Source organism: Scyliorhinus torazame, chromosome 8 (assembly GCF_047496885.1).
Source record: "Scyliorhinus torazame isolate Kashiwa2021f chromosome 8, sScyTor2.1, whole genome shotgun sequence".
Lineage (NCBI taxonomy): Eukaryota > Metazoa > Chordata > Chondrichthyes > Carcharhiniformes > Scyliorhinidae > Scyliorhinus > Scyliorhinus torazame.
The window spans coordinates 281,387,018-281,414,467 of NC_092714.1; the positions used below are offsets into that span (position 1 = coordinate 281,387,018).

A 27,450-nucleotide genomic window follows, 5' to 3' on the forward strand; every position below is an offset into this window, starting at 1 on the left:
TGCTTCTATCATGAAGGTATCCGAAAGTGAATATGGTGAGCAATCCTCCGTATCCGTTATGATGTTGGATTTTTTCTCTTCACTCTGCACACTTTGGATCCGTCTGAAACCACTGGAGTACTTTTCAATTTGGTTACTGGAGCAGTTGCTGATAAACAACACTGTGCTGCAAAGTGGTTCAGTTTGCAACAATTGGAACATTGTTTGCCTTTTGCCATACAATTCTTTTTACTGTGGCCAAGTCCAGAGCGTGTGCACATCATCACGCTCGTGATGTCACTCTCAAAATGGCCGCCAGCCTTTGTACGCAGTTTTCTGTGCTACAATGCAGCATTAATGGCATCAGCCACATTTCCCGATTTTCTTTTGCCACAAACTCTGCATATTCATTCGATGCCTGTTCACAGGCCTTTCACGTATTAATCGCATCTTCAAGCGGTAAAACCAGTTGACTTAGCATTTTTTTGTGCAAACGTTCATCATTAATCCCGAACATAACCTGATCATGCAGCATAGATTTGGAGGCTGAGGGAATATTACAGGACAGCGATCGCAACTTTAGAGCTGTGATGAAGGAATCTACTGACTCTCTCTTAACTGCAACCATTTTCTGAACATGTAGCGCTCATAGGTCTCATTCACCAGTTTCTCGCGGTGTGTATCAAATTTTTGTAGCACCATGCTGTATCTATTTTTATCCTCATCAGCAATGAATTCAAACAAATTATAAAGTTCTGATGCTTGCAGTCTAGCCAAATTTAATATGAGTCCTGTTTTCCTTTGGTCTGAGGCACTTTCAAGCACGGATTTAGAAAGAAAATCTTCAAACTGCTATTTAAATAAAGCCCAGTTCTGGCATAGTTTACACTGTGTCCTGAAGTGGTCAGGCTTCTTGAGACCTTCCATCTTCTGATTAGTCTTCGTCGTAGATTTTCTGAGTTCTGTAGCTTCTGGATTTCTTCTTCAATCTCCTAATGCTATTCTTTCCTAATCTAACGGATGTTTACTAATAGAAATAGACTCCTGGTACCATGTGGTGTTCTTGTGGTGCTTATTTCAGGATAGTTGGCGTAGTCTTCACTCAAACCACAAACAGCTTTAACTTAAACAAAGCAGTAAATGTATTAACTCGAACTTGGATTCGACACATACTCCTTAAGAATACACAGTTGATTAATAACATCTACACTACAGCCATCTACAGCTAATCTCACTACTGGTTTAAACTATGATCTGCACTCACTTACACTATCTGTTCTTCTGACCTTCACTAGCTAACTCCTGCATTCAATCCCCCCCACAAGGCTTAGCACCACTGCCTTATATAGTTATAACTGTAGCTCCCTCTAGTGGCTACTCTCGACACTACATTAACCCTTGCAGCGCTGCGCTGAGGACCCGGGTTCGATCACGGCCGTGGGCCACTGTCCGTGTGGAGTTTGCACATTCTCCCTGTGTCTGCATGGGTCTCACCCCCACAACCCAAAGATGTGCATGATAGGTGGATTGGCCACGTTAAATCCCCCTTAATTGGAAAAAAAATAATTAGGTTATAATTCAATTTATAAAAACAAAACCTTTGCAGTGCTGAGGGCCGAGTGGCCTGCTCCTCCTAATTCAGTTGTTTGCATGAAGCTCATTGGAGGAGCTCAACCATGAGTCCTCCTGCCTACTCCAGTACTGCATGAGCCACCCTGAGCATCTCTAAGTAAGATGTATAATAACCGCTGACATCAGGGCCAATTGTGTTGTGGGTTCTTCAGTCAGCTTTTAGTTAGATTATTCAATGCTGGACACTATTTTGTTTGATGCAGTTTTTTCCATTTTCTTTCTTTACAGGAATGCTCTTATTATCGAAAATGAGGGATACCAACCTTACGAGTAAGTTGTTCTTTCAAGAAATAGTTTAAATATGGTTATCTAAATATGGTCACCCAAATACAGGAAAACAAAATTTCTCAGACAATCCTGATCATAAGAACACAAGAAATGTGAGCGAGAGACCATTCACCCCATTGAGCCTGATCCAGCACTCAATAAGATCATGCTAATAATCGCTTCTCGGCCTTTTGGCTAAGGCGAGTGTAGAGTCAGGTGGAATGCCAGGATCTGGTGTGTCTCCCTTGTGGGGACAATGAATTGGATTCAATTTGAATGGGTTTTTGGAGCAGGCAATGAGCATGTCCACACTCTGAGCTCGAGCTTTGGAAAAGTAAAAAATATAATAAAATAATAAGATCATGCTAATCCAGTTGTGCTCTGAACTGCACTTTCTGTCTGTCCCCCATAACCGTGATTCCCGTGATGATCCAGACTAGAATTTTCTGGCTGTGTGCTAGCGGTGGGACTCTCGGATCCCGCTGGCATTCCCGGTGGCATGGGGTGGCTTTAATGGGAAATACTATTGGGAGCAGAGGAACACACTGCCAGCGAACGGCACCGCCTCCCGGGAAACACGGAGATTCCCGCTGCCAGCGAACGGCACCGCCTCCCGGGAAACACGGAGAATCCCGCTGCCAGCGAACGGCACCGCCTCCCGGGAAACAGAGATTCCCGCTGCCAGCGAACGGCACTGCCTCCCGGGAAACACGGAGAGTCCCGCTGCCAGCGAACGGCACCGCCTCCCGGGAAACACGGAGTATCCCACTGCCAGCGAACGGCACCGCCTCCCGGGAAACACGGAGAATCCCGCTGCCAGCGAACGGCACCGCCTCCCGGGAAACACGGAGTATCCCACAGCCAGCGAACGGCACCGCCTCCCGGGAAACACGGAGAATCCCGCTGCCAGCGAACGGCACCGCCTCCCGGGAAACACTGAGACTCCCGCTGCCAGCGAACGGCACCGCCTCCCGGGAAACACGGAGATTCCCGCTGCCAGCGAACGGCGCATCCTCCCGGGAAACACGGAGATTCCCGCTGCCAGCGAACGGCACCGCCTCCCGGGAAACACAAAGATTCCCGCTGCCAGCGAACGGCACCGCTTCCCGGGAAACACAAAGATTCCCGCTGCCAGCGAACGGCACCGCTTCCCGGGAAACATGGAGATTCCCGCTGCCAGCGAACGGCACCGCCTCCCGGGAAACACGGAGATTCCCGCTGCCAGCGAACGGCACCGCCTCCCGGGAAACACGGAGATTCCCGCTGCCAGCGAACGGCACCGCCTCCCGGGAAACATGGAGATTCCCGCTGCCAGCGAACGGCACCGCCTCCCGGGAAACACGGAGATTCCCGCTGCCAGCGAACGGCACCGCCTCCCGGGAAACACGGAGATTCCCGCTGCCAGCGAACGGCACCGCCTCCCGGGAAACACGGAGATTCCCGCTGCCAGCGAACGGCACTGCCTCCCGGGAAACACGGAGACTCCCGCTGCCAGCGAACGGCACCGCCTCCCGGGAAACACGGAGATTCCCGCTGCCAGCGAACGGCACCGCCTCCCGGGAAACACAGAGATTCCCGCTGCCAGCGAACGGCACCGCCTCCCGGGAAACATGGAGACTCCCGCTGCCAGCGAACGGCACCGCCTCCCGGGAAACATGGAGACTCCCGCTGCCAGCGAACGGCACCGCCTCCCGGGAAACACGGAGACTCCCGCTGCCAGCGAACGGCACCGCCTCCCGGGAAACACGGAGACTCCCGCTGCCAGCGAACGGCACCGCCTCCCGGGAAACACGGAGACTCCCGCTGCCAGCGAACGGCACCGCCTCCCGGGAAACACGGAGATTCCCGCTGCCAGCAAACGGCACCGCCTCCCGGGAAACACGGAGAATCCCGCTGCCAGCGAACGGCACCGCCTCCCGGGAAACACGGAGTATCCCACAGCCAGCGAACGGCACCGCCTCCCGGGAAACACGGAGATTCCCGCTGCCAGCGAACAGCACCGCCTCCCGGGAAACACGGAGATTCCCGCTGCCAGCGAACGGCGCATCCTCCCGGGAAACACGGAGAATCCCGCTGCCAGCGAACAGCACCGCCTCCCGGGAAACACGGAGATTCCCGCTGCCAGCGAACGGCACCGCCTCCCGGGAAACACGGAGATTCCCGCTGCCAGCGAACGGCACCGCCTCCCGGGAAACACGGAGACTCCCGCTGCCAGCGAACGGCACCGCCTCCCGGGAAACACTGAGATTCCCGCTGCCAGCGAACGGCACCGCCTCCCGGGAAACACGGAGATTCCCGCTGCCAGCGAACAGCACCGCCTCCCGGGAAACACGGAGATTCCCGCTGCCAGCGAACAGCACCACCTCCCGGGAAACACGGAGATTCCCGCTGCCAGCGAACAGCACCACCTCCCGGGAAACACGGAGATTCCCGCTGCCAGCGAACGGCGCATCCTCCCGGGAAACACGGAGAATCCCGCTGCCAGCGAACGGCACCGCCTCCCGGGAAACACGGAGACTCCCGCTGCCAGCGAACGGCACCGCCTCCCGGGAAACACGGAGATTCCCGCTGCCAGCGAACGGCACCGCCTCCCGGGAAACACGGAGATTCCCGCTGCCAGCGAACGGCACCGCCTCCCGGGAAACACGGAGTATCCCACAGCCAGCGAACGGCGCATCCTCCCGGGAAACACGGAGAATCCCGCTGCCAGCGAACGGCACCGCCTCCCGGGAAACACGGAGAATCCCGCTGCCAGCGAACGGCACCGCCTCCCGGGAGACACGGAGATTCCCGCTGCCAGCGAACAGCACCGCCTCCCGGGAAACACGGAGATTCCCGCTGCCAGCGAACGGCGCATCCTCCCGGGAAACACGGAGAATCCCGCTGCCAGCGAACAGCACCGCCTCCCGGGAAACACGGAGATTCCCGCTGCCAGCGAACAGCACCGCCTCCCGGGAAACACGGAGATTCCCGCTGCCAGCGAACGGCGCATCCTCCCGGGAAACACGGAGAATCCCGCTGCCAGCGAACGGCACCGCCTCCCGGGAAACACGGAGAATCCCGCTGCCAGCGAACGGCACCGCCTCCCGGGAAACACGGAGATTCCCGCTGCCAGCGAACAGCACCGCCTCCCGGGAAACACGGAGATTCCCGCTGCCAGCGAACGGCGCATCCTCCCGGGAAACACGGAGAATCCCGCTGCCAGCGAACGGCACCGCCTCCCGGGAAACACGGAGATTCCCGCTGCCAGCGAACGGCACCGCCTCCCGGGAAACACGGAGAGTCCCGCTGCCAGCGAACGGCACCGCCTCCCGGGAAACACGGAGAATCCCGCTGCCAGCGAACGGCACCGCCTCCCGGGAAACACGGAGTATCCCACAGCCAGCGAACGGCACCGCCTCCCGGGAAACACGGAGATTCCCGCTGCCAGCGAACAGCACCGCCTCCCGGGAAACACGGAGATTCCCGCTGCCAGCGAACAGCACCGCCTCCCGGGAAACACGGAGATTCCCGCTGCCAGCGAACGGCGCATCCTCCCGGGAAACACGGAGAATCCCGCTGCCAGCGAACGGCACCGCCTCCCGGGAAACACGGAGATTCCCGCTGCCAGCGAACGGCACCGCCTCCCGGGAAACACGGAGAATCCCGCTGCCAGCGAACGGCACCGCCTCCCGGGAAACACGGAGTATCCCACAGCCAGCGAACGGCACCGCCTCCCGGGAAACACGGAGATTCCCGCTGCCAGCGAACAGCACCGCCTCCCGGGAAACACGGAGATTCCCGCTGCCAGCGAACGGCGCATCCTCCCGGGAAACACGGAGAATCCCGCTGCCAGCGAACGGCACCGCCTCCCGGGAAACACGGAGAATCCCGCTGCCAGCGAACGGCACCGCCTCCCGGGAGACACGGAGATTCCCGCTGCCAGCGAACAGCACCGCCTCCCGGGAAACACGGAGACTCCCGCTGCCAGCGAACGGCACCGCCTCCCGGGAAACACGGAGACTCCCGCTGCCAGCGAACGGCACTGCCTCCCGGGAAACACGGAGAGTCCCGCTGCCAGCGAACGGCACCGCCTCCCGGGAAACACGGAGAATCCCGCTGCCAGCGACCGGCACCACCTCCCGGGAAACACGGAGAGTCCCGCTGCCAGCGAACGGCGCATCCTCCCGGGAAACACGGAGAATCCCGCTGCCAGCGAACGGCACCGCCTCCCGGGAAACACGGAGAATCCCGCTGCCAGCGAACGGCACCGCCTCCCGGGAGACACGGAGATTCCCGCTGCCAGCGAACAGCACCGCCTCCCGGGAAACACGGAGATTCCCGCTGCCAGCGAACGGCGCATCCTCCCGGGAAACACGGAGAATCCCGCTGCCAGCGAACAGCACCGCCTCCCGGGAAACACGGAGATTCCCGCTGCCAGCGAACGGCGCATCCTCCCGGGAAACACGGAGAATCCCGCTGCCAGCGAACGGCACCGCCTCCCGGGAAACACGGAGAATCCCGCTGCCAGCGAACGGCACCGCCTCCCGGGAGACACGGAGATTCCCGCTGCCAGCGAACGGCACCGCCTCCCGGGAAACACGGAGAATCCCGCTGCCAGCGACCGGCACCAACTCCCGGGAAACACGGAGAGTCCCGCTGCCAGCGAACGGCACCGCCTCCCGGGAAACACGGAGACTCCCGCTGCCAGCGAACGGCACTGCCTCCCGGGAAACACGGAGAGTCCCGCTGCCAGCGAACGGCACCGCCTCCCGGGAAACACGGAGAATCCCGCTGCCAGCGACCGGCACCACCTCCCGGGAAACACGGAGAGTCCCGCTGCCAGCGAACGGCGCCGCCTCCCGGGAAACAGAGATTCCCGCTGCCAGCGAACGGCACCGCCTCCCGGGAAACACGGAGAATCCCGCTGCCAGCGAACGGCACCGCCTCCCGGGAAACACGGAGACTCCCGCTGCCAGCGAACGGCACCGCCTCCCGGGAAACACGGAGATTCCCGCTGCCAGCGAACGGCACCGCCTCCCGGGAAACACGGAGAATCCCGCTGCCAGCGACCGGCACCACCTACCGGGAAACACGGAGATTCCCGCTGCCAGCGACCGGCACCACCTCCCGGGAAACACGGAGAATCCCGCTGCCAGCGACCGGCACCGCCTCCCGGTAAACACGGAGACTCCCGCTGCCAGCGAACGGCACAGCCTCCCGGGAAACACAGAGATTCTCTCCAGAATTTTATTCAATAGTTTTCCTACCATTGACGTGAGACTGATGTGTCTGCAGTTCCCTGGCTTTTCTCTACAACCTTTCTTCACTATTGGATCCACATTAGCCATTCTCCAGTCTCCTGGCACCTCCGCCCAGGCCAGAGAGGAATTTGGGTCAGAGACCTGGCAATTTCCTTGCCTCTCACAGCAACCTGGGAAACAATTTATCCGGTTCTGGAGATTTGTCTACTTTTAAGCCCGCCAATACCTTCAGTACCTTGTCACTCTCTGTGACAATTTGCTGAAGAACAATGCTTTGGCCTCAACTCCTTCCTGTGGTAATGAATTCCACAGACCCACCACTCTCTGGGTGAAGAGATCGCTCCTTATCTGTGTCCTAAATGGTCTACCCAGTATCCTCAGACTGTGCCCCCTGGATCTGGACACACCCACAATCGGGAACATCCTTCCTGCATCTACCCTGTCCAGCTATGGTAAACCTTCGCTGCGCTCTCTCTATCAAGTAAGTTTTAAACTATCCAGCAAGAAGTCTTCCAACACCAGGTTAAAGTCAAAGAGGTTTGTTTGGAGTCACTAACTTTCAAAGCCCAGCTCCTTCCTCAGGTGACCGAGGGTTCTGAGGAAAAAGCACAAAGACATGATGTGGGGAGGGTGCAGGTGTCAGCCTGATTCGTGGGAGGGAGGGGGTATTGGAAATTTGAGGGGTGGTGGGCAAACCTGATGCCAGGTGAGAGGTGGTAACGTATCCTTGCAGCTCGGTGGAGATTGTTGGTCTTCTTTTGACATTGGACGGCGGTCCTCCTGGTCAAGCTGCCCACACTGACCTGCTGGTCAAGCTGCCCGCACTAATCTCCTGGTAAAGCTGCCCCCACTGACCTCCTGGTCAAGCCACCCGCACTGACCTCCTGGTCAAGCCGCCTGCACTGACCTCCTGGTCATGCTGCCCGCACTGACCTCCTGGTCAAGCTGCCCACACTAATCTCCTGGTCAAGTTGCCCCCAATGACCTCCTGGTCAAGCCGCCCGCATTGACCTCCTGGTCAAGCTGCCCGTACTGACCTGCTGGTCAAGCTGCCCGCACTGACCTCCTGGTCAAGCTGCCCGCACTAATCTCCTGGTCAAGCCGCCCGCACTGACCTCCTGGTCAAGCTGCCCGCACTAATCTCCTGGTCAAGCTGCCCGCACTGACCTCCTGGTCAAGCCGCCCGCACTGACCTCCTGGTCAAGCCGCCCGCACTGACCTCCTGGTCAAGCCGCCCGCACTGACCTCCTGGTCACACTGCCCGCACTGACCTCCTGGTCACACTGCCCGCACTGACCTCCTGGTCACACTGCCCGCACTGACCTCCTGGTCACACTGCCCGCACTGACCTCCTGGTCACACTGCCCGCACTGACCTCCTGGTCACACTGCCCGCACTGACCTCCTGGTCACACTGCCCGCACTGACCTCCTGGTCAAGCTGCCCGCACTGACCTCCTGGTCACACTGCCCGCACTGACCTCCTGGTCACACTGCCCGCACTGACCTCCTGGTCACACTGCCCGCACTGACCTCCTGGTCACACTGCCCGCACTGACCTCCTGGTCAAGCGGCCCGCACTGACCTCCTGGTCACAGTGCCCGTACTGACCTGCTGGTCAAGCTACCCGCACTGACCTCCTGGTCAAGCTGCCCGCACTGACCTCCTGGTCACACTGCCCACACTGACCTCCTGGTCACACTGCCCACACTGACCTCCTGGTCACACTGCCCACACTGACCTCCTGGTCACCCTGCCCGCACTGACCTCCTGGTCACCCTGCCCACACTGACCTCCTGGTCACCCTGCCCTCACTGACCTCCTGGTCACACTGACCTCCTGGTCACACTGACCTCCTGGACACACTGCCCACACTGACCTCCTGGACACACTGCCCACACTGACCTCCTGGTCACGCTGCCCACACTGACCTGGTCACACTGCCCGCACTGACCTCCTGGTCACCCTGCCCGCACTGACCTCCTGGTCACCCTGCCCGCACTGACCTCCTGGTCACACTGCCCACACTGACCTCCTGGTCACATTGCCCGCACTGACCTCCTGGTCACCCTGCCCACACTGACCTGGTCACACTGCCCACACTGACCTCCTGGTCACACTGCACGCACTGATCTCCTGGTCACACTGCCCGCACTGACCTCCTGGTCAAGCCGCCCGCACTGACCTGGTCACACTGCCCGCACTGACCTCCTGGTCACACTGCCCACACTGACCTCCTGGTCACACTGCCCACACTGACCTCCTGGTCACACTGCCCACACTCACCTCCTGGTCACTCTGCCCGCACTGACCTCCTGGTCACACTGCCCGCACTGACCTCCTGGTCAAGCCGCCCGCACTGACCTCCTGGTCACACTGCCCGCACTGACCTCCTGGTCACACTGCCCACACTGACCTCCTGGTCACGCTGCCCACACTGACCTGGTCACACTGCCCGCACTGACCTCCTGGTCACCCTGCCCGCACTGACCTCCTGGTCACACTGCCCACACTGACCTCCTGGTCACATTGCCCGCACTGACCTCCTGGTCACCCTGCCCACACTGACCTCGTCACACCGCCCACACTGACCTCCTGGTCACACTGCCCGCACTGATCTCCTGGTCACTCTGCCCGCACTGACCTCCTGGTCACATTGCCCGCACTGACCTCCTGGTCACCCTGCCCACACTGACCAGGTCACACTGCCCACACTGACCTCTTGGTCACACTGCCCGCACTGATCTCCTGGTCACACTGCCCGCACTGACCTCCTGGTCAAGCCGCCCGCACTGACCTCCTGGTCACACTGCCCGCACTGACCTCCTGGTCACACTGCCCACACTGACCTCCTGGTCACACTGCCCACACTGACCTCCTGGTCACACTGCCCACACTGACCTCCTGGTCACACTGCCCACACTGACCTCCTGGTCACACTGCCCACACTGACCTCCTGGTCACCCTGCCCACACTGACCTCCTGGTCACCCTGCCCACACTGACCTCCTGGTCACACTGACCTCCTGGTCACACTGCCCACACTGACCTCCTGGACACACTGCCCACACTGACCTCCTGGACACACTGCCCACACTGACCTCCTGGTCACGCTGCCCACACTGACCTGGTCACACTGCCCGCACTGACCTCCTGGTCACCCTGCCCGCACTGACCTCCTGGTCACCCTGCCCGCACTGACCTCCTGGTCAAGCTGCCCGCACTGACCTCCTGGTCAAGCCGCCCGCACTGACCTCCTGGTCAAGCTTCCCCCACTGAACTCCTGGTCAAGCTTCCCCCACTGAACTCCTGGTCAAGCCGCCCGCACTGACCTCCTGGTCACGCTGGCCGCACTGACCTCCTGGTCACGCTGGCCGCACTGACCTCCTGGTCACGCTGGCCGCACTGACCTCCTGGTCACGCTGCCCGCACTGACCTCCTGGTCACGCTGCCCGCACTGACCTCCTGGTCACACTACCCGCACTGACCTGGTCACTCTGCCCGCACTGACCTCCTGGTCACACTGCCCGCACTGACCCCCTGGTCACACTGCCCGCACTGACCCCCTGGTCACACTGCCCGCACTGACCCCCTGGTCACACTGCCTGCACTGACCTCCTGGTCACACTGCCCACACTGACCTACTGGTCACACTGCCCACACTGACCTACTGGTCACACTGCCCACACTGACCTCCTGGTCACTCTGCCCACACTGACCTCCTGGCCATGCTGCACGAACTGACCTCCTGGTCACGCGGCCCGCACTGACCTCCTGGTCACACTGCCCACACTGACCTCCTGGTCACACGGCCCGCACTGACCTCCTGGTCACGCTGCCCATTCTGACCTCCTGGTCACGCTGCCCGCACTGACCTCCTGGTCACGCTGCACTGACCTCCTGGTCACCCTGCCCACACTGACCTCCTGGTCACCCTGCCCGCACTGACCTCCTGGTCAAGCTTCCCCCACTGACCTCCTGGTCAAGCTGCCCGCACTGACCTCCTGGTCACACTGCCCGCACTGACCTCCTGGTCACACTGACCTCCTGGTCACACTGCCCACACTGACCTCCTGTCACTCTGCCCGCACTGACCTCCTGGTCACACTGACCTCCTGGTCACACTGCCCACACTGACCTCCTGGTCACACTGACCCCCTGGTCACACTGCTCCCACTGACCTCCTGGTCACGCTGCCCACACTGACCTCCTGGTCAAGCTGCCCGCACTGAGCTCAAGGTCACACTGACCACACTGACCTCCTGGTCACACTGCCCACACTGACCTCCTGGTCACCCTGCCCGCACTGACCTCCTGGTCACCCTGCCCGCACTGACCTCCTGGTCACCCTGCCCACACTGACCTCCTGGTCACACTGCCCACACTGACCTCCTGGTCACACTGACCTCCTGGTCACACTGCCCGCACTGACCTCCTGGTCAAGCTGCCCGCACTGACCTCCTGGTCACCCTGCCCACACTGACCTCCTGGTCAAGCTGCCCACACTGACCTCCTGGTCACACTGCTCACACTGACCTCCTGGTCACACTGCCCGCACTGACCTCCTGGTCACACTGCCCACACTGACCCCCTGGTCACACTGCCCACACTGACCTACTGGTCACACTGCCCGCACTGAACTCCTGGTCACACTGCCCGCACTGACCTCCTGGTCACACTGCCCGCACTGACCTCCTGGTCACACTGCCCGCACTGACCTCCTGGTCACACTGCCCACACTGACCTCCTGGTCACACTGCCCACACTGACCTCCTGGTCACACTGCACGCACTGACCTCCTGGTCACACTGCACACTGACCTCCTGGTCACACTGCCCACACTGACCTCCTGGTCACACTGCCCACACTGACCTCCTGGTCAAGCTGCCCACACTGACCTCCTGGTCAAGCTGCCCACACTGACCTCCTGGTCAAGCTGCCCACACTGACCTCCTGGTCAAGCTGCCCACACTGACCTCCTGGTCAAGCTGCCCACACTGACCTCCTGGTCACGCTGCCCACACTGACCTCCTGGTCACACTGCCCGCACTGACCTCCTGGTCACACTGCCCGCACTGACCTCCTGGTCACACTGCCCACACTGACCTCCTGGTCACCCTGCCCGCACTGACCTCCTGGTCACACTGCCCGCACTGACCTCCTGGTCACACTGCCCGCACTGACCTCCTGGTCACACTGCCCGCACTGACCTCCTGGTCACACTGCCCACACTGACCTCCTGGTCACACTGCCCACACTGACCTCCTGGTCACGCGGCCCGCACTGACCTCCTGGACACACTGCCCACACTGACCTCCTGGACACACTGCCCACACTTACCTCCTGGTCACACTGCCCACACTGACCTCCTGGTCACACTGCCCACACTGACCTCCTGGTCACACTGACCTCCTGGTCACACTGCCCACACTGACCTCCTGGTCACACTGCCCACACTGACCTCCTGGTCACACTGCCCACACTGACCTCCTGGACACACTGCCCACACTGACCTCCTGGACACACTGCCCACACTGACCTCCTGGTCACGCTGCCCACACTGACCTGGTCTCACTGCCCGCACTGACCTCCTGGTCACCCTGCCCGCACTGACCTCCTGGTCACACTGTCCACACTGACCTCCTGGTCACATTGCCCGCACTGACCTCCTGGTCACCCTGCCCACACTGACCTGGTCACACTGCCCACACTGACCTCCTGGTCACACTGCCCGCACTGATCTCCTGGTCACACTGCCCGCACTGACCTCCTGGTCAAGCCACCCGCACTGACCTCCTGGTCACACTGCCCGCGCTGACCTCCTGGTCACACTGCCCACACTGACCTCCTGGTCACACTGCCCACACTGACCTCCTGGTCACACTGCCCACACTGACCTCCTGGTCACTCTGCCCACACTGACCTCCTGGTCACACTGCCCGCACTGACCTCCTGGTCAAGCCGCCCGCACTGACCTCCTGGTCACACTGCCCACATTGACCTCCTGGTCACACTGCCCACACTGACCTCCTGGTCACACTGCCCACACTGACCTCCTGGTCACGCTGCCCGCACTGACCTCCTGGACACACTGCCCGCACTGACCTCCTGGTCACTCTGCCCGCACTGACCTCCTGGTCACTCTGCCCGCACTGACCTCCTGGTCACTCTGCCCGCACTGACCTCCTGGTTACTCTGCCCGCACTGACCTCCTGGTCACTCTGCCCGCACTGACCTCCTGGTCACTCTGCCCGCACTGACCTCCTGGTCACTCTGCCCGCACTGACCTCCTGGTCACTCTGCCCGCACTGACCTCCTGGTCACTCTGCCCGCACTGACCTCCTGGTCACTCTGCCCACACTGACCTCCTGGTCACACTGCCCGCACTGACATCTCCTGGTCAAGCCGCCCGCACTAACCTCCTGGTCAAGCTGCCCGCAACTGACCTCCTGGTCAAGCTGCCCGCACTGCCTCCTGGTCAAGCTGCCCGCACTGACCTCCTGGTCAAGCTGCCCGCACTGACCTCCTGGTCAAGCTGCCCGCACTGACCTCCTGGTCAAGCTGCCCGCACTGACCTCCTGGTCAAGCCGCCCGCACTGACCTCCTGGTCAAGCTTCCCCCACTGAACTCCTGGTCAAGCCGCCCGCACTGACCTCCTGGTCAAGCCGCCCGCACTGACCTCCTGGTCAAGCCGCCCGCACTGACCTCCTGGTCACGCTGCCCGCACTGACCTCCTGGTCACGCTGCCCGCACTGACCTCCTGGTCACGCTGCCCGCACTGACCTCCTGGTCACGCTGCCCGCACTGACCTCCTGGTCACGCTGCCCGCACTGACCTCCTGGTCACGCTGCCCGCACTGACCTCCTGGTCACGCTGCCCGCACTGACTTCCTGGTCACGCTGCCCGCACTGACCTCCTGGTCACGCTGCCCGCACTGACCTCCTGGTCACGCTGCCCGCACTGACCTCCTGGTCACGCTGCCCGCACTGACCTCCTGGTCACGCTGCCCGCACTGACCTCCTGGTCAAGCTGCCCGCACTGACCTCCTGGTCACGCTGCCCGCACTGACCTCCTGGTCACGCTGCCCGCACTGACCTCCTGGTCACGCTGCCCGCACTGACCTCCTGGTCACGCTGCCCGCACTGACCTCCTGGTCACGCTGCCCGCACTGACCTCCTGGTCACGCTGCCCGCACTGACCTCCTGGTCACGCTGCCCGCACTGACCTCCTGGTCACGCTGCCCGCACTGACCTCCTGGTCACGCTGCCCGCAATGACCTCCTGGTCACGCTGCCCGCACTGACCTCCTGGTCACGCGGCCCGCACTGACCTCCTGGTCACGCTGCCCGCACTGACCTCCTGGTCACTCTGCCCGCACTGACCTCCTGGTCACACTGCCCGCACTGACCCCCTGGTCACACTGCCCGCACTGACCTCCTGGTCACACTGCCCGCACTGACCTACTGGTCACACTGCCCGCACTGACCTACTGGTCACGCGGCCCGCACTGTCCTCCTGGTCACGCTGCCCGCACTGACCTCCTGGTCACGCTGCCCGCACTGACCTACTGGTCAAGCTGCCCGCACTGACCTCCTGGTCAAGCTGCCCGCACTGACCTCCTGGTCACGCTGCCCGCACTGACCTCCTGGTCACTCTGCCCACACTGACCTCCTGGTCACTCTGCCCACATTGACCTCCTGGCCATGCTGCACGAACTGACCTCCTGGTCAAGCCGCCCGCACTGACCTACTGGTCACACTGCCCGCACTGACCTCCTGGTCACTCTGCCCACACTGACCTCCTGGTCACTCTGCCCACATTGACCTCCTGGCCATGCTGCACGAACTGACCTCCTGGTCACGCGGCCCGCACTGACCTCCTGGTCACTCTGCCCACACTGACCTCCTGGCCATGCTGCACGAACTGACCTCCTGGCCATGCTGCACGAACTGACCTCCTGGTCACGCGGCCCGCACTGACCTCCTGGTCACACTGCCCGCACTGACCTCCTGGTCACACTGCCCACACTGACCTCCTGGTCACACTGCCCACACTGACCTCCTGGTCACACTGCCCGCACTGACCTCCTGGTCACACTGCCCGCACTGACCTCCTGGTCACACTGCCCGCACTGACCTCCTGGTCACCCTGCCCCCACTGACCTCCTGGTCACCCTGCCCCCACTGACCTCCTGGTCAAGCTTCCCCCACTGACCTCCTGGTCACACTGCCCGCACTGACCTCCTGGTCACACTGCCCGCACTGACCTCCTGGTCACACTGCCCGCACTGACCTCCTGGTCACACTGCCCGCACTGACCTCCTGGTCACGCTGCCCGCACTGACCTCCTGGTCAAGCTGCCCAAACTGACCTCCTGGTCAAGCTGCCCACACTGACCTCCTGGTCACACTGCTCACACTGACCTCCTGGTCACTCTGCCCACACTGACCTCCTGGTCACACTGCCCACACTGACCTCCTGGTCACGCTGCCCGCACTGATCTCCTGGTCACACTGCCCGCACTGACCTCCTGGTCACACTGCCCACACTGACCTCCTGGTCACACTGCCCACACTGACCTCCTGGTCACGCTGCCCGCACTGACCTCCTGGTCACGCTGCCCGCACTGACCTCCTGGTCACGCTGCCCGCACTGACCTCCTGGTCACGCTGCCCGCACTGACCTCCTGGTCACGCTGCCCGCACTGACCTCCTGGTCACGCTGCCCGCACTGACCTCCTGGTCACGCTGCCCGCACTGACCTCCTGGTCACGCTGCCCGCACTGACCTCCTGGTCACGCTGCCCGCACTGACCTCCTGGTCACGCTGCCCGCACTGATCTCCTGGTCACGCTGCCCGCACTGACCTCCTGGTCACACTGCCCACACTGACCTCCTGGTCACACTGCCCACACTGACCTCCTGGTCACGCTGCCCGCACTGACCTCCTGGTCACGCTGCCCGCACTGACCTCCTGGTCACGCTGCCCGCACTGACCTCCTGGTCACGCTGCCCGCACTGACCTCCTGGTCACGCTGCCCGCACTGACCTCCTGGTCACGCTGCCCGCACTGACCTCCTGGTCACGCTGCCCGCACTGACCTCCTGGTCACGCTGCCCGCACTGACCTCCTGGTCACGCTGCCCGCACTGACCTCCTGGTCACGCTGCCCGCACTGACCTCCTGGTCACACTGCCCGAACTGACCTCCTGGTCACACTGCCCACACTGACCTCCTGGTCACACTGCCCGCACTGACCTCCTGGTCACACTGCCCACACTGACCTCCTGATCACACTGCCCACACTGACCTCCTGGTCACACTGCCCACACTGACCTCCTGGTCACACTGCCCACACTGACCTCCTGGTCACACTGCCCACACTGACCTCCTGGTCACACTGCCCGCACTGACCTCCTGGTCACACTGCCCGCACTGACCTCCTGGTCACACTGCCCGCACTGACCTCCTGGTCACACTGCCCACACTGACCTCCTGATCACACTGCCCACACTGACCTCCTGGTCACACTGCCCACACTGACCTCCTGGTCACACTGCCCACACTGACCTCCTGGTCACACTGCCCACACTGACCTCCTGGTCACACTGCCCACACTGACCTCCTGGTCACGCTGCCCGCACTGACCTCCTGGTCACGCTGCCCGCACTGACCTCCTGGTCTCACTGCCCACACTGACCTCCTGGTCACACTGCCCGCACTGACCTCCTGGTCACACTGACCTCACTGACCTCCTGGTCACTCTGCCCACACTGACCTGGTCACGCTGCCCGCACTGACCTCCTGGTCACTCTGCCCACACTGACCTCCTGGTCATGCTGCCCGCACCGCCAGCCGCTGCCACTGCCTCCCTGCTAGCGTTGCTGACCCTGCTGCTGGTGCCCTGACCCCCTCGGGGGATCAGGATGTCCCATCTCACATCCACAGCGCCGAGAAGCTTGGCCAGGTCGGCATCCCCAAAGTTAGGAGCAGCTCTGCGAGCTGCCATGTTTGTGTGTTGACTGGGAGTGAGGGGTGAGGGAGCTTTTAAAAGCAGCGAGAAGCTGAGATGCGAGTCTCAGCACGTTAGCACAGTGGTTAGCACTGTTGCTTCACAACTCCAGGGTCCCAGGTTCGATTCCCGGCTTGGGTCACTGTCTGTGCGGAGTCTGCACATCCTCCCCGTGTGTGCGTGGGTTTCCTCCGGGTGCTCCGGTTTCCTCTTACAGTCCAAAGATGTGCAGGTTAGGTGGATACGGCCATGATAAATTGCCCTTAGTGTCCAAAAAAGGTTAGGTGGGGTTACCGGGTTACAGGCATAGGGTGGAGGTGTGGGCTTAAGTGGGGTGCTCTTTCCAAGAGCCGGTGCAGACTCGATGGGCCGAATGGCCTCCTTCTGCACTGTAAATTCTTTGATTCTATGAATCAGGTGAATCAGACGGCGAGGCAGCCAGTGATGGGATGGTGGGAAGCTTGTGGGGACTCATTTCCAGCACTAAGTTCTGTTTAATACAGACTACGATCTCACCAATGTGGCTGTCGAGAAACACCCTGCCTAACGCAACCACAACCAGACTTTGAAATGTTTGGGTTCAATCACTAAACCTGAAATTCCTACATTCATTGCAGTTTATTCAATAACCCAACATCCACTCCAAAAACTAACAATCTCCCGGGAGACATCCCCAACTTAAATAGGAGATCCTTTATTTTCAATCTGTGCCCTTTACCTCTAGATTCCCTGGAGTGGGAACAGCCTGTCAGCATCCACCCTGTCAAATCCCCTCTGCATCTTGTCTGTTTCAAGAAGATCCTCTGTCATTCTTCTAAACTTCAGGAACCAGCCTAATGAATCTTCTAATTCCAATGCAAGAATATCCCTCCTTAAATAAATAAGGAGGCCAGATTGTACACAGTACAGTGTTGTCTCACCAATGTCCTATATAGTTGTAGCAAGAGCCCCCCTACGTTTATCTGTCTTCCCCCTTGCCATGTAGGCCAACATTCCATTGTCCTTCCTCATTACCTCTCTCTCTCTTGCAGCCCGAGTGAACTGGAGAAAGAGGATCAGTTGGATAGAAAGACGAGAGCTCTTGGGCGGATGTTAGTAAACGATGATGGTGCTGATGATGATGACGATGATGTTGATATTTCGGAAGTTGACATCAGTTCTGTGTCTTTCACTCCACAGAAAAGGTGAATAAGGAGACAAAAGATTTGCTTTTATACCGTTCCTGTAATGCAGTGATTTTCATGGCAAGCATTTTTGCACAGTAAGATCCCCCAATAAGTTGTGAAATTAATGACCAGACAATCTATTTTGATGTGACTGGTTAGAGGAGGGACATTGGCCAGGACCACATGAGATCTACAGCTCTGAGAGTCCTAATCCCCTCCAGAACAGGCATTCCAAGCACATGACCGGCAGACACTGCAGCGTTTCTACAAGATTTATAATCATCTAGATAGGAATGATATGATCAGGGATAGTCAGCATGGCTTTGTGAAGGGTAGGTCATGCCTCACAAACCTTATCGAGTTCTTTGAGAAGGTGACTGAACAGGTAGACGAGGGTAGAGCAGTTGATGTGGTGTATATGGATTTCAGCAAAGCGTTTGATAAGGTTCCCCACGGTAGGCTATTGCAAAAAATACGGAGGCTGGGGATTGAGGGTGATTTAGAGATGTGGATCAGAAATTGGCTAGCTGAAAGAAGACAGAGGGTGGTGGTTGATGGGAAATGTTCAGAATGGAGTTCAGTCACAAGTGGAGTACCACAAGGATCTGTTCTGGGGCCGTTGCTGTTTGTCATTTTTATCAATGACCTAGAGGAAGGCGCAGAAGGGTGGGTGAGTAAATTTGCAGACGATACTAAAGTCGGTGGTGTTGTCAATAGTGTGGAAGGATGTAGCAGGTTACAGAGGGATATAGATAAGCTGCAGAGTTGGGCTGAGAGGTGGCAAATGGAGTTTAATGTAGAGAAGTGTGAGGTGATTCACTTTGGAAGGAATAACAGGAATGTGGAATATTTGGCTAATGGAAAAGTTCTTGAAAGTGTGGATGAGCAGAGGGATCTAGGTGTCCATGTACATAGATCCCTGAAAGTTGCCACCCAGGTTGATAGGGTGGTGAAGAAGGCCTATGGAGTGTTGGCCTTTATTGGTAGAGGGATTGAGTTCCGGAGTCAGGAGGTCATGTTGCAGCTGTACAGAACTCTGGTACGGCCGCATTTGGAGTATTGCGTACAGTTCTGGTCACCGCATTATAGGAAGGACGTGGAGGCTTTGGAACGGGTGCAGAGGAGATTTACCAGGATGTTGGCTGGTATGGAGGGAAAATCTTATGAGGAAAGGCTGATGGACTTGAGGTTGTTTTCGTTAGAGAGAAGAAGGTTAAGAGGAGACTTAATAGAGGCATACAAAATGATCAGGGGGTTGGATAGGGTGGACAGTGAGAGCCTTCTCCCGCGTATGGAAATGGCTAGCACGAGGGGACATAGCCTTAAACTGAGGGGTAATAGATATAGGACAGAGGTCAGAGGTAGGTTCTTTACGCAAAGAGTAGTGAGGCCGTGGAATGCCCTACCTGCTACAGTAGTGAACTCGCCAACATTGAGGGCATTTAAAAGTTTATTGGATAAACATATGGATGATAATGGCATAGTGTAGGTTAGATGGCTTTTGTTTCGGTGCAACATCGTGGGCCGAAGGGCCTGTACTGCGCTGAATTGTTCTATGTTCTATGTTCTATGTACTGCAAGGATGTGGCTTCTGTGATTTAAGATTTGTAATGGACATTATTATTGGTGTCTGTGATTCCTGAGGAGGAACAGACAGTATTGTTGGGATGAAAACAAATACTGTGGATGCTGGAGACATGGAGCGGGATCTGTGGGAAGCAGACGCAGGTCACAGCGGCTCTGCTTCCAGGAATGGACAGGTGGAGCTGCAAGGTCAGTGGTCAGTGTTCCAGTGTAATTATTCCCACTGCCCCTGGACTGGTCTCTTGCTTCAGGCAGGAGTCCCTTTTCAGTGTGGGGGCGGTCTGTGGAGAGGGTTCCTTTAGGCAGGGGTCCCTGTGGGAGGTTCCCCTATTACAGGAGTCCCTGTGGGAGATTCCCCGATAACAGGGGTTCCTGTGGGGGGTGCCCCTATTACAGGAGTCCCTGTGGGAGGTTCCCCGATAACAGGGCTCCCTGTGGGGGGTCCCCCTATTACAGGAGTCCCTGTGGGAGGTGCCCAGATAACAGGGGTCCCTGTGGGAGGTTCCCCTATTACAGGAGTCCCTGTGGGAGATTCCCCGATAACAGGGGTTCCTGTGGGGGGTGCCCCTATTACAGGAGTCCCTGTGGGAGGTTCCCCGATAACAGGGCTCCCTGTGGGGGGTCCCCCTATTACAGGAGTCCCTGTGGGAGGTGCCCAGATAACAGGGGTCCCTGTGGGGGGGCCCCCTATTACAGGAGTCCCTGTGGGAGGTTCCCCTATATCAGGGGTCCCTGTGGGAGATTCCCCGATAACGGCGCTCCCTGTGGGGGGTCCCCCTATTACAGGAGTTCCTGTGGGGGGTTCCCCGATAACAGGGCTCCCTGTGGGGGGGTCCCTGTATTACAGGAGTTCCTGGGGGGGTTCCCTTATAACAGGGATCCGGTGGTAGATTCCCCTATAACAGGGGTCCCTGTGGAGGCTTCCCTATTACAAGGGACCCTAGATGGGGTTCCCATTTCACAGGATTCCCTGGGGGGGGGTGGGGGGAGGGGGTTACTTATAACAGGGATCCCTGTGGGGGGGTCCCCTGTAACAGTGAACCCGTGAGAGGTTCCCTTATAACAGGGGTCCTGGGGGTGCAGTCCCCAATAACAGGGGTCCCTGTGGGTGGGTTCCCATAACAGGGGACCCGTGTGAGGTACCCCATAACAGGGGACCCTGTGGGAGACTCCTCTATTACAAGGGATCCTGGGTGGGGTCCCCGTTTTACAGTGGTCCTTTTGGGGGGGGAAAGGAGGATGGGTCGGGTCACCCTCCTACTTGGTGGGGGGGGGGGGGGGGCGGGGGGAACCCAGGCAATCCAGGGGTGGGGGCTGCTGTGTGGTGGAGGGGGGGGCAGGGCCATTTTGTGATATGGCGGGGGGGGGGGGCGTTTGGGGCCAGTTTGCGATATGGGGGCGGGGATGCAGGACCTCGCTATCAGGCCGGCTGCTGAAGGTGGCAGCTCGAGAGCAGGCTTCCCTGGAATACCTCGCGTTCCACACCATGGGTAAATTTGCATTGACTGGAACCCTGAATTGCATCCCGCTTAATGGCCGCAAAGGGATTGGTGCAATTCAGCTCCGATGGACAGTCTCCCAAGTGGAGAATCCCACCCATAAAATTAAAATGGAAAATTGTGGAAACAGAGTTAACGTTCCGGGTCCAATAAGATTGATCTTTGGAACTGTATAATTGAGGGGCTGGATTCTCCGTCCCGCTGGGCCTGATTTCTGGGGCGAGATTCTCCGACCCACCGCCGGGTCGGAGAGTCGCCGGGGGCTGGCGTGAATCCCGCCCCCGCCGGTTGCCGAATTCTCCGGTACCGGATACGCGGCAGGGGTGGGAATCGCGCCGCGCCGGTTGGCGGGCCCCCCCCCCGCGATTCTCCGGCCCGGATAGGCCGAAGTCCCGCTGCTAAAATGCCTGTCCCGCCGGCGTAAATTAAACCACCTACCTTACCGGCGGGACAAGGCGGTGCGGGCGGGCTCCGGGGTCCTGGGGGGGCGCGGGGCGATCTGGCCCCGGGGGGTGCCCCACGGTGGCCTGGCCCGCGATCGGGGCCCACCGATCCGCGGGCGGGCCTGTGCCGTGGGGGCACTCTTTTCCTTCCGCCTTCGCCACGGTCTCCACCATGGCGGAGGCGGAAGAGACTCTCTCCACTGCGCATGCGCGGGAAACTGTCAGCGGCCACTGACGCTCCCGCGCATGCGCCGCCCGGAGATGTCATTTCCGCGCCAGCTGGCGGGGCAACAAAGGCCGTTTCCGCCAGCTGGCGGGACGGAAATTCCTCCAGTGCCGGCCTAGCCCCTCAATGTTGGGGCTCGGCCCCCAAAGATGCGGAGCATTCCGCACCTTTGGGGCGGCGCGATGCCCGACTGATTTGCGCCGTTTTGGGCGCCAGTCGGCGGACATTGCGCCGATACCGGAGAAGTTCGCCCCAGGTTCAGCACGCTGTCGGGATTCTCCGTTTCGCCGGCTGGTCAGTAGGGTTTCCCATTGTGGGGCAGCCCCACACTGTCGGGAAACCCCCGGGCTGCTGGCAAAATGGAGCATCCCGACAGCTGGAGAATCCAGCCGAGGTCTCTGGTTTTTGGGTGTCTGTTGAATTCCTACTGAGCAGCATTGTGGAGCTACCACGCTGAGGTTCCTGTTTCCCAGCTCCAATGGAGCATGGTCCAGTTAAAGAATGATTTTATTTTGTGCTTAACCTGGGGGCAACCCAACTTCCATTTGGAAGGTTTTCCTCCGATCAGGACCTGGCAATGCTTTTTACATTAATCTTGCTGAAGGAATTTTTGGATTTCGGCAGCAGCGGTGCGCAGGGGCCTTCTGGGAGGTGAGTACTTACTTTAAAAAGCCTTGCCTTTACAGGAGCAGCCCTTCGGATTTCGGCGACAGCGGTGCGCAGGGGCCTTCTTGGAGGTGAGTAGTGTATTTAAAAGCCTTACCTTTACAGGAGCAGCCCTTTGGATTTCGGCGGCAGCGGTGCGCAGGGGCCCTCTGGGAGGTGAGTAGTGTATTTAAAAACCTTACCTTTACAGGAGCAGCCCTTTGGATTTCGGCGGCAGCGGTGCGCAGGGGCCTTCTTGGAGGTGAGTAGTGTATTTAAAAAGCCTTGCCTGGTCCCGTGTCTGTTCTTCTTTTCTGTTTTATTTGTTTTTATATAAGGCGGGAACCGGAAGTTCGACCCGCGGACCTCTGGCAAGTTCCCCCCCCCCCCAACCAATAAATTCTGGTGGAGAGGAAACCCGAGACACTACACGTGTAGTGTCTCCCACCCGCCCTCCTCCTCTAACCTAATAATAAGACCCATTGGTGTAAGGTAAGTGCCATATTATATTATTATTATATTATTAGCATTGTGCAGGTCAAGGTTCGGAGGTGGAGGAGCAGTCTCTGTCAGCGAGAGAACCTGAGAACACCTAAGACACTCAGAAGGTAAGTAAGTTATTTTTACTTTTATACCTTTTTTCAAATTGTGTGTGTCGGGGGGAAACTAAAGTGACATCACAGAAAAGCTGTGGCCAGAGTGGCTGGTTGGGATTCTAACCTAAATTTTAAAAAAATTTGAGTGTCTGGGAACTAATTAAACATAATAACTTAATTATAATTTAGAGGATATCTAAGCCAGAGATCGGAGAGTATTATAGTTAGCTATCGCATTTCTATTAGAAATCTAGTGCTAGGAAACAGATAGTTGACAGTAACTTTGAAATTAAAAAAAAAAGTATTTAAAAAAAAAAAGACAAATTTTAATTAATTGACGCAATGTCAGTTAGAGGGGTGCTGTGCTCTGACTGTGAGATGTGGCAGGTCCGGGAGGCTTCCAGCGTCCCGGATGGCTTCATCTGCAGAAAGTGCACCCAACTGGAGCTCCTCACAGACCGCATGGTTCGGTTGGAGCAGCAATTGGATGCACTTAGGAGCATGCAGGTGGCGGAAAGCGTCATAGATCGCAGTTATGTAAATGTGGTCACACCCAAGGTGCAGGCAGAGAAATGGGTGACCACCAGAAAGGGCAGGCAGTCAGTGCAGGAATCCCCTGTGGTTGTCCCCCTCTCGAACAGATATACCCCTTTGGATACTGTCGGGGGGGATAGCCTATCAGGGGAAAACAGCAGCAGCCAGAGCAGTGGCACCACGGCTGGCTCTGATGTTCAGAAGGGAGGGTCAAAGCGCAGAAGAGTAATAGTAATAGGGGACTCTATAGTCAGGGGCACAGATAGGCGCTTCTGTGGACGTGAAAGAGACTCCAGGATGGTATGTTGCCTCCCTGGTGCCAGGGTCCAGGATGTCTCCGAACGGGTAGAGGGAATCCTCAAGGGGGAGGGCAAACAGGCAGAGGTCGTTGTACATATTGGTACTAACGACATAGGCAGGAAGGGGCATGAGGTCCTGCAGCAGGAGTTCAGGGAGCTAGGCAGAAAGTTAAAAGACAGGACCTCGAGGGTTGTAATCTCGGGATTACTCCCTGTGCCACGTGCCAGTGAGGCTAGAAATAGGAAGATAGAGCAGATAAACACGTGGCTAAACAGCTGGTGTAGGAGGGAGGGTTTCCATTATCTGGACCACTGGGAGCTCTTCCGGGGCAGGTGTGACCTGTATAAGAAGGACGGGTTGCATCTAAACCGGAGAGGCATAAATATCCTGGCCGCGAGGTTTGCTAGTGTCACACGGGAGGGTTTAAACTAGTATGGCAGGGGGGTGGGCACGGGAGCAATAGGTCAGAAGGTGAGAGCATTGAGGGAGAACTAGGGAATAGGGACAGTGTGGCTCTGAGGCAGAGCAGACGGGGAGACGTTGCTGAACACAGCGGGTCTGGTGGCCTGAAGTGCATATGTTTTAATGCAAGGAGCATTACGGGTAAGGCAGATTAACTTAGAGCTTGGATTACTACTTGGAACTATGATGTTGTTGCCATTACAGAGACCTGGTTGAGGGAAGGGCAGGATTGGCAGCTAAACGTTCCAGGATTTAGATGTTTCAGGCGGGATAGAGGGGGATGTAAAAGGGGAGGTGGAGTTGCGCTACTTGTTCGGGAGAATATCACAGCTATACTGCGAGAGGACACCTCAGAGGGCAGTGAGGCTATATGGGTAGAGATCAGGAATAAGAAGGGTGCAGTCACAATGTTGGGGGTATACTACAGGCCTCCCAACAGCCAGCGGGAGATAGAGGAGCAGATAGGTAGACAGATTTTGGAAAAGAGTAAAAACAACAGGGTTGTGGTGATGGGAGACTTCAACTTCCCCAATATTGACTGGGACTCACTTAGTGCCAGGGGCTTAGACGGGGCGGAGTTTGTAAGGAGCATCCAGGAGGGCTTCTTAAAACAATATGTAAACAGTCCAACTAGGGAAGGGGCGGTACTGGACCTGGTATTGGGGAATGAGCCCGGCCAGGTGGTAGATGTTTCAGTAGGGGAGCATTTCGGTAACAGTGACCACAATTCAGTAAGTTTTAAAGTACTGGTGGACAAGGATAAGAGTGGTCCGAGGATGAATGTGCTAAATTGGGGGAAGGCTAATTATAACAATATTAGGCGGGAACTGAAGAACATAGATTGGGGGCGGATGTTTGAGGGCAAATCAACATCTGACATGTGGGAGGCTTTCAAGTGTCCGTTGAAAGGAATACAGGACCGGCATGTTCCTGTGAGGAAGAAAGATAAATACGACAATTTTCGGGAACCTTGGATGACGAGTGATATTGTAGGCCTCGTCAAAAAGAAAAAGGAGGCATTTGTCAGGGCTAAGAGGCTGGGAACAGACGAAGCCTGTGTGGCATATAAGGAAAGTAGGAAGGAACTTAAGCAAGGAGTCAGGAGGGCTAGAAGGGGTCACGAAAAGTCATTAGCAAATAGGGTTAAGGAAAATCCCAAGGCTTTTTACACGTACATAAAAAGCAAGAGGGTAGCCAGGGAAAGGGTTGGCCCACTGAAGGATAGGCAAGGGAATCTATGTGTGGAGCCAGAGGAAATGGGCGAGGTACTAAATGAATACTTTGCATCAGTATTCACCAAAGAGAAGGAATTGGTAGATGTTGAGTCTGGAGAAGGGGGTGTAGATAGCCTGGGTCACATTGTGATCCAAAAAGACGAGGTGTTGGGTGTCTTAAAAAATATTAAGGTAGATAAGTCCCCAGGGCCTGATGGGATCTACCCCAGAATACTGAAGGAGGCTGGAGAGGAAATTGCTGAGGCCTTGACAGAAATCTTTGGATCCTCGCTGTCTTCAGGGGATGTCCCGGAGGACTGGAGAATAGCCAATGTTGTTCCTCTGTTTAAGGGTAGCAAGGATAATCCCGGGAACTACAGGCCGGTGAGCCTTACTTCAGTGGTAGGGAAATTACTGGAGAGAATTCTTAGAGACAGGATCTACTCCCATTTGGAAGCAAATGGACGTATTAGTGAGAGGCAGCACGGTTTTGTGAAGGGGAGGTCGTGTCTCACTAACTTGATAGAGTTTTTCGAGGAGGTCACTCAGATGATTGATGCAGGTAGGGCAGTAGATGTTGTCTATATGGACTTAAGTAAGGCCTTTGACAAGGTCCCTCATGGTAGACTAGTACAAAAGGTGAAGTCACACGGGATCAGGGGTGAACTGGCAAGGTGGATACAGAACTGGCTAGGCCATAGAAGGCAGAGGGTAGCAATGGAGGGATGCTTTTCTAATTGGAGGGCTGTGACCAGTGGTGTTCCACAGGGATCAGTGCTGGGACCTTTGCTCTTTGTAGTATATATAAATGATTTGGAGGAAAATGTAACTGGTCTGATTAGTAAGTTTGCAGATGACACAAAGGTTGGTGGAATTGCGGATAGTGATGAGGACTGTCTGAGGATACAGCAGGATTTAGATTGTCTGGAGACTTGGGCGGAGAGATGGCAGATGGAGTTTAATCCGGACAAATGTGAGGTAATGCGTTTTGGAAGGTCTAATGCAGGTAGGGAATATACAGTGAATGGTAGAACCCTCAAGAGTATTGAAAGTCAAAGAGATCTAGGAGTACAGGTCCACAGGTCATTGAAAGGGGCAACACAGGTGGAGAAGGTAGTCAAGAAGGCATACGGCATGCTTGCCTTCATTGGCCGGGGCATTGAGTATAAGAATTGGCAAGTCATGTTGCAGCTGTATAGAACCTTAGTTAGGCCACACTTGGAGTATAGTGTTCAATTCTGGTCGCCACACTACCAGAAGGATGTGGAGGCTTTAGAGAGGGTGCAGAAGAGATTTACCAGAATGTTGCCTGGTATGGAGGGCATAAGCTATGAGGAGCGATTGAATAAACTCGGTTTGTTTTCACTGGAACGAAGGAGGTTGAGGGGCGACCTGATAGAGGTATACAAAATTATGAGGGGCATAGACAGAGTGGATAGTCAGAGGCTTTTCCCCAGGGTAGAGGGGTCAATTACTAGGGGGCATAGGTTTAAGGTGAGAGGGGCAAGGTTTAGAGTAGATGTACGAGGCAAGTTTTTTACGCAGAGGGTAGTGGGTACCTGGAACTCGCTACCGGAGGAGGTAGTGGAAGCAGGGACGATAGGGACATTTAAGGGGCATCTTGACAAATATATGAATAGGATGGGAATAGAAGGA

At 57.6% G+C, this 27,450-nt stretch overlaps 1 protein-coding gene across 1 annotated transcript in view; it reads left to right on the forward strand.

Moving 5' to 3' along the window:
- fer1l4 (fer-1 like family member 4) overlaps positions 1–27,450 on the forward strand; it is a 527,478-nt gene that overhangs the window by 65,951 nt on the left and 434,077 nt on the right. The window contains exons 6-7 of the mRNA XM_072515422.1: positions 1,840–1,881; positions 18,157–18,309. Of these exons, the coding sequence (XP_072371523.1) occupies positions 1,840–1,881; positions 18,157–18,309 (195 nt within the window). The remainder of the gene's footprint in view (positions 1–1,839; positions 1,882–18,156; positions 18,310–27,450) is intronic.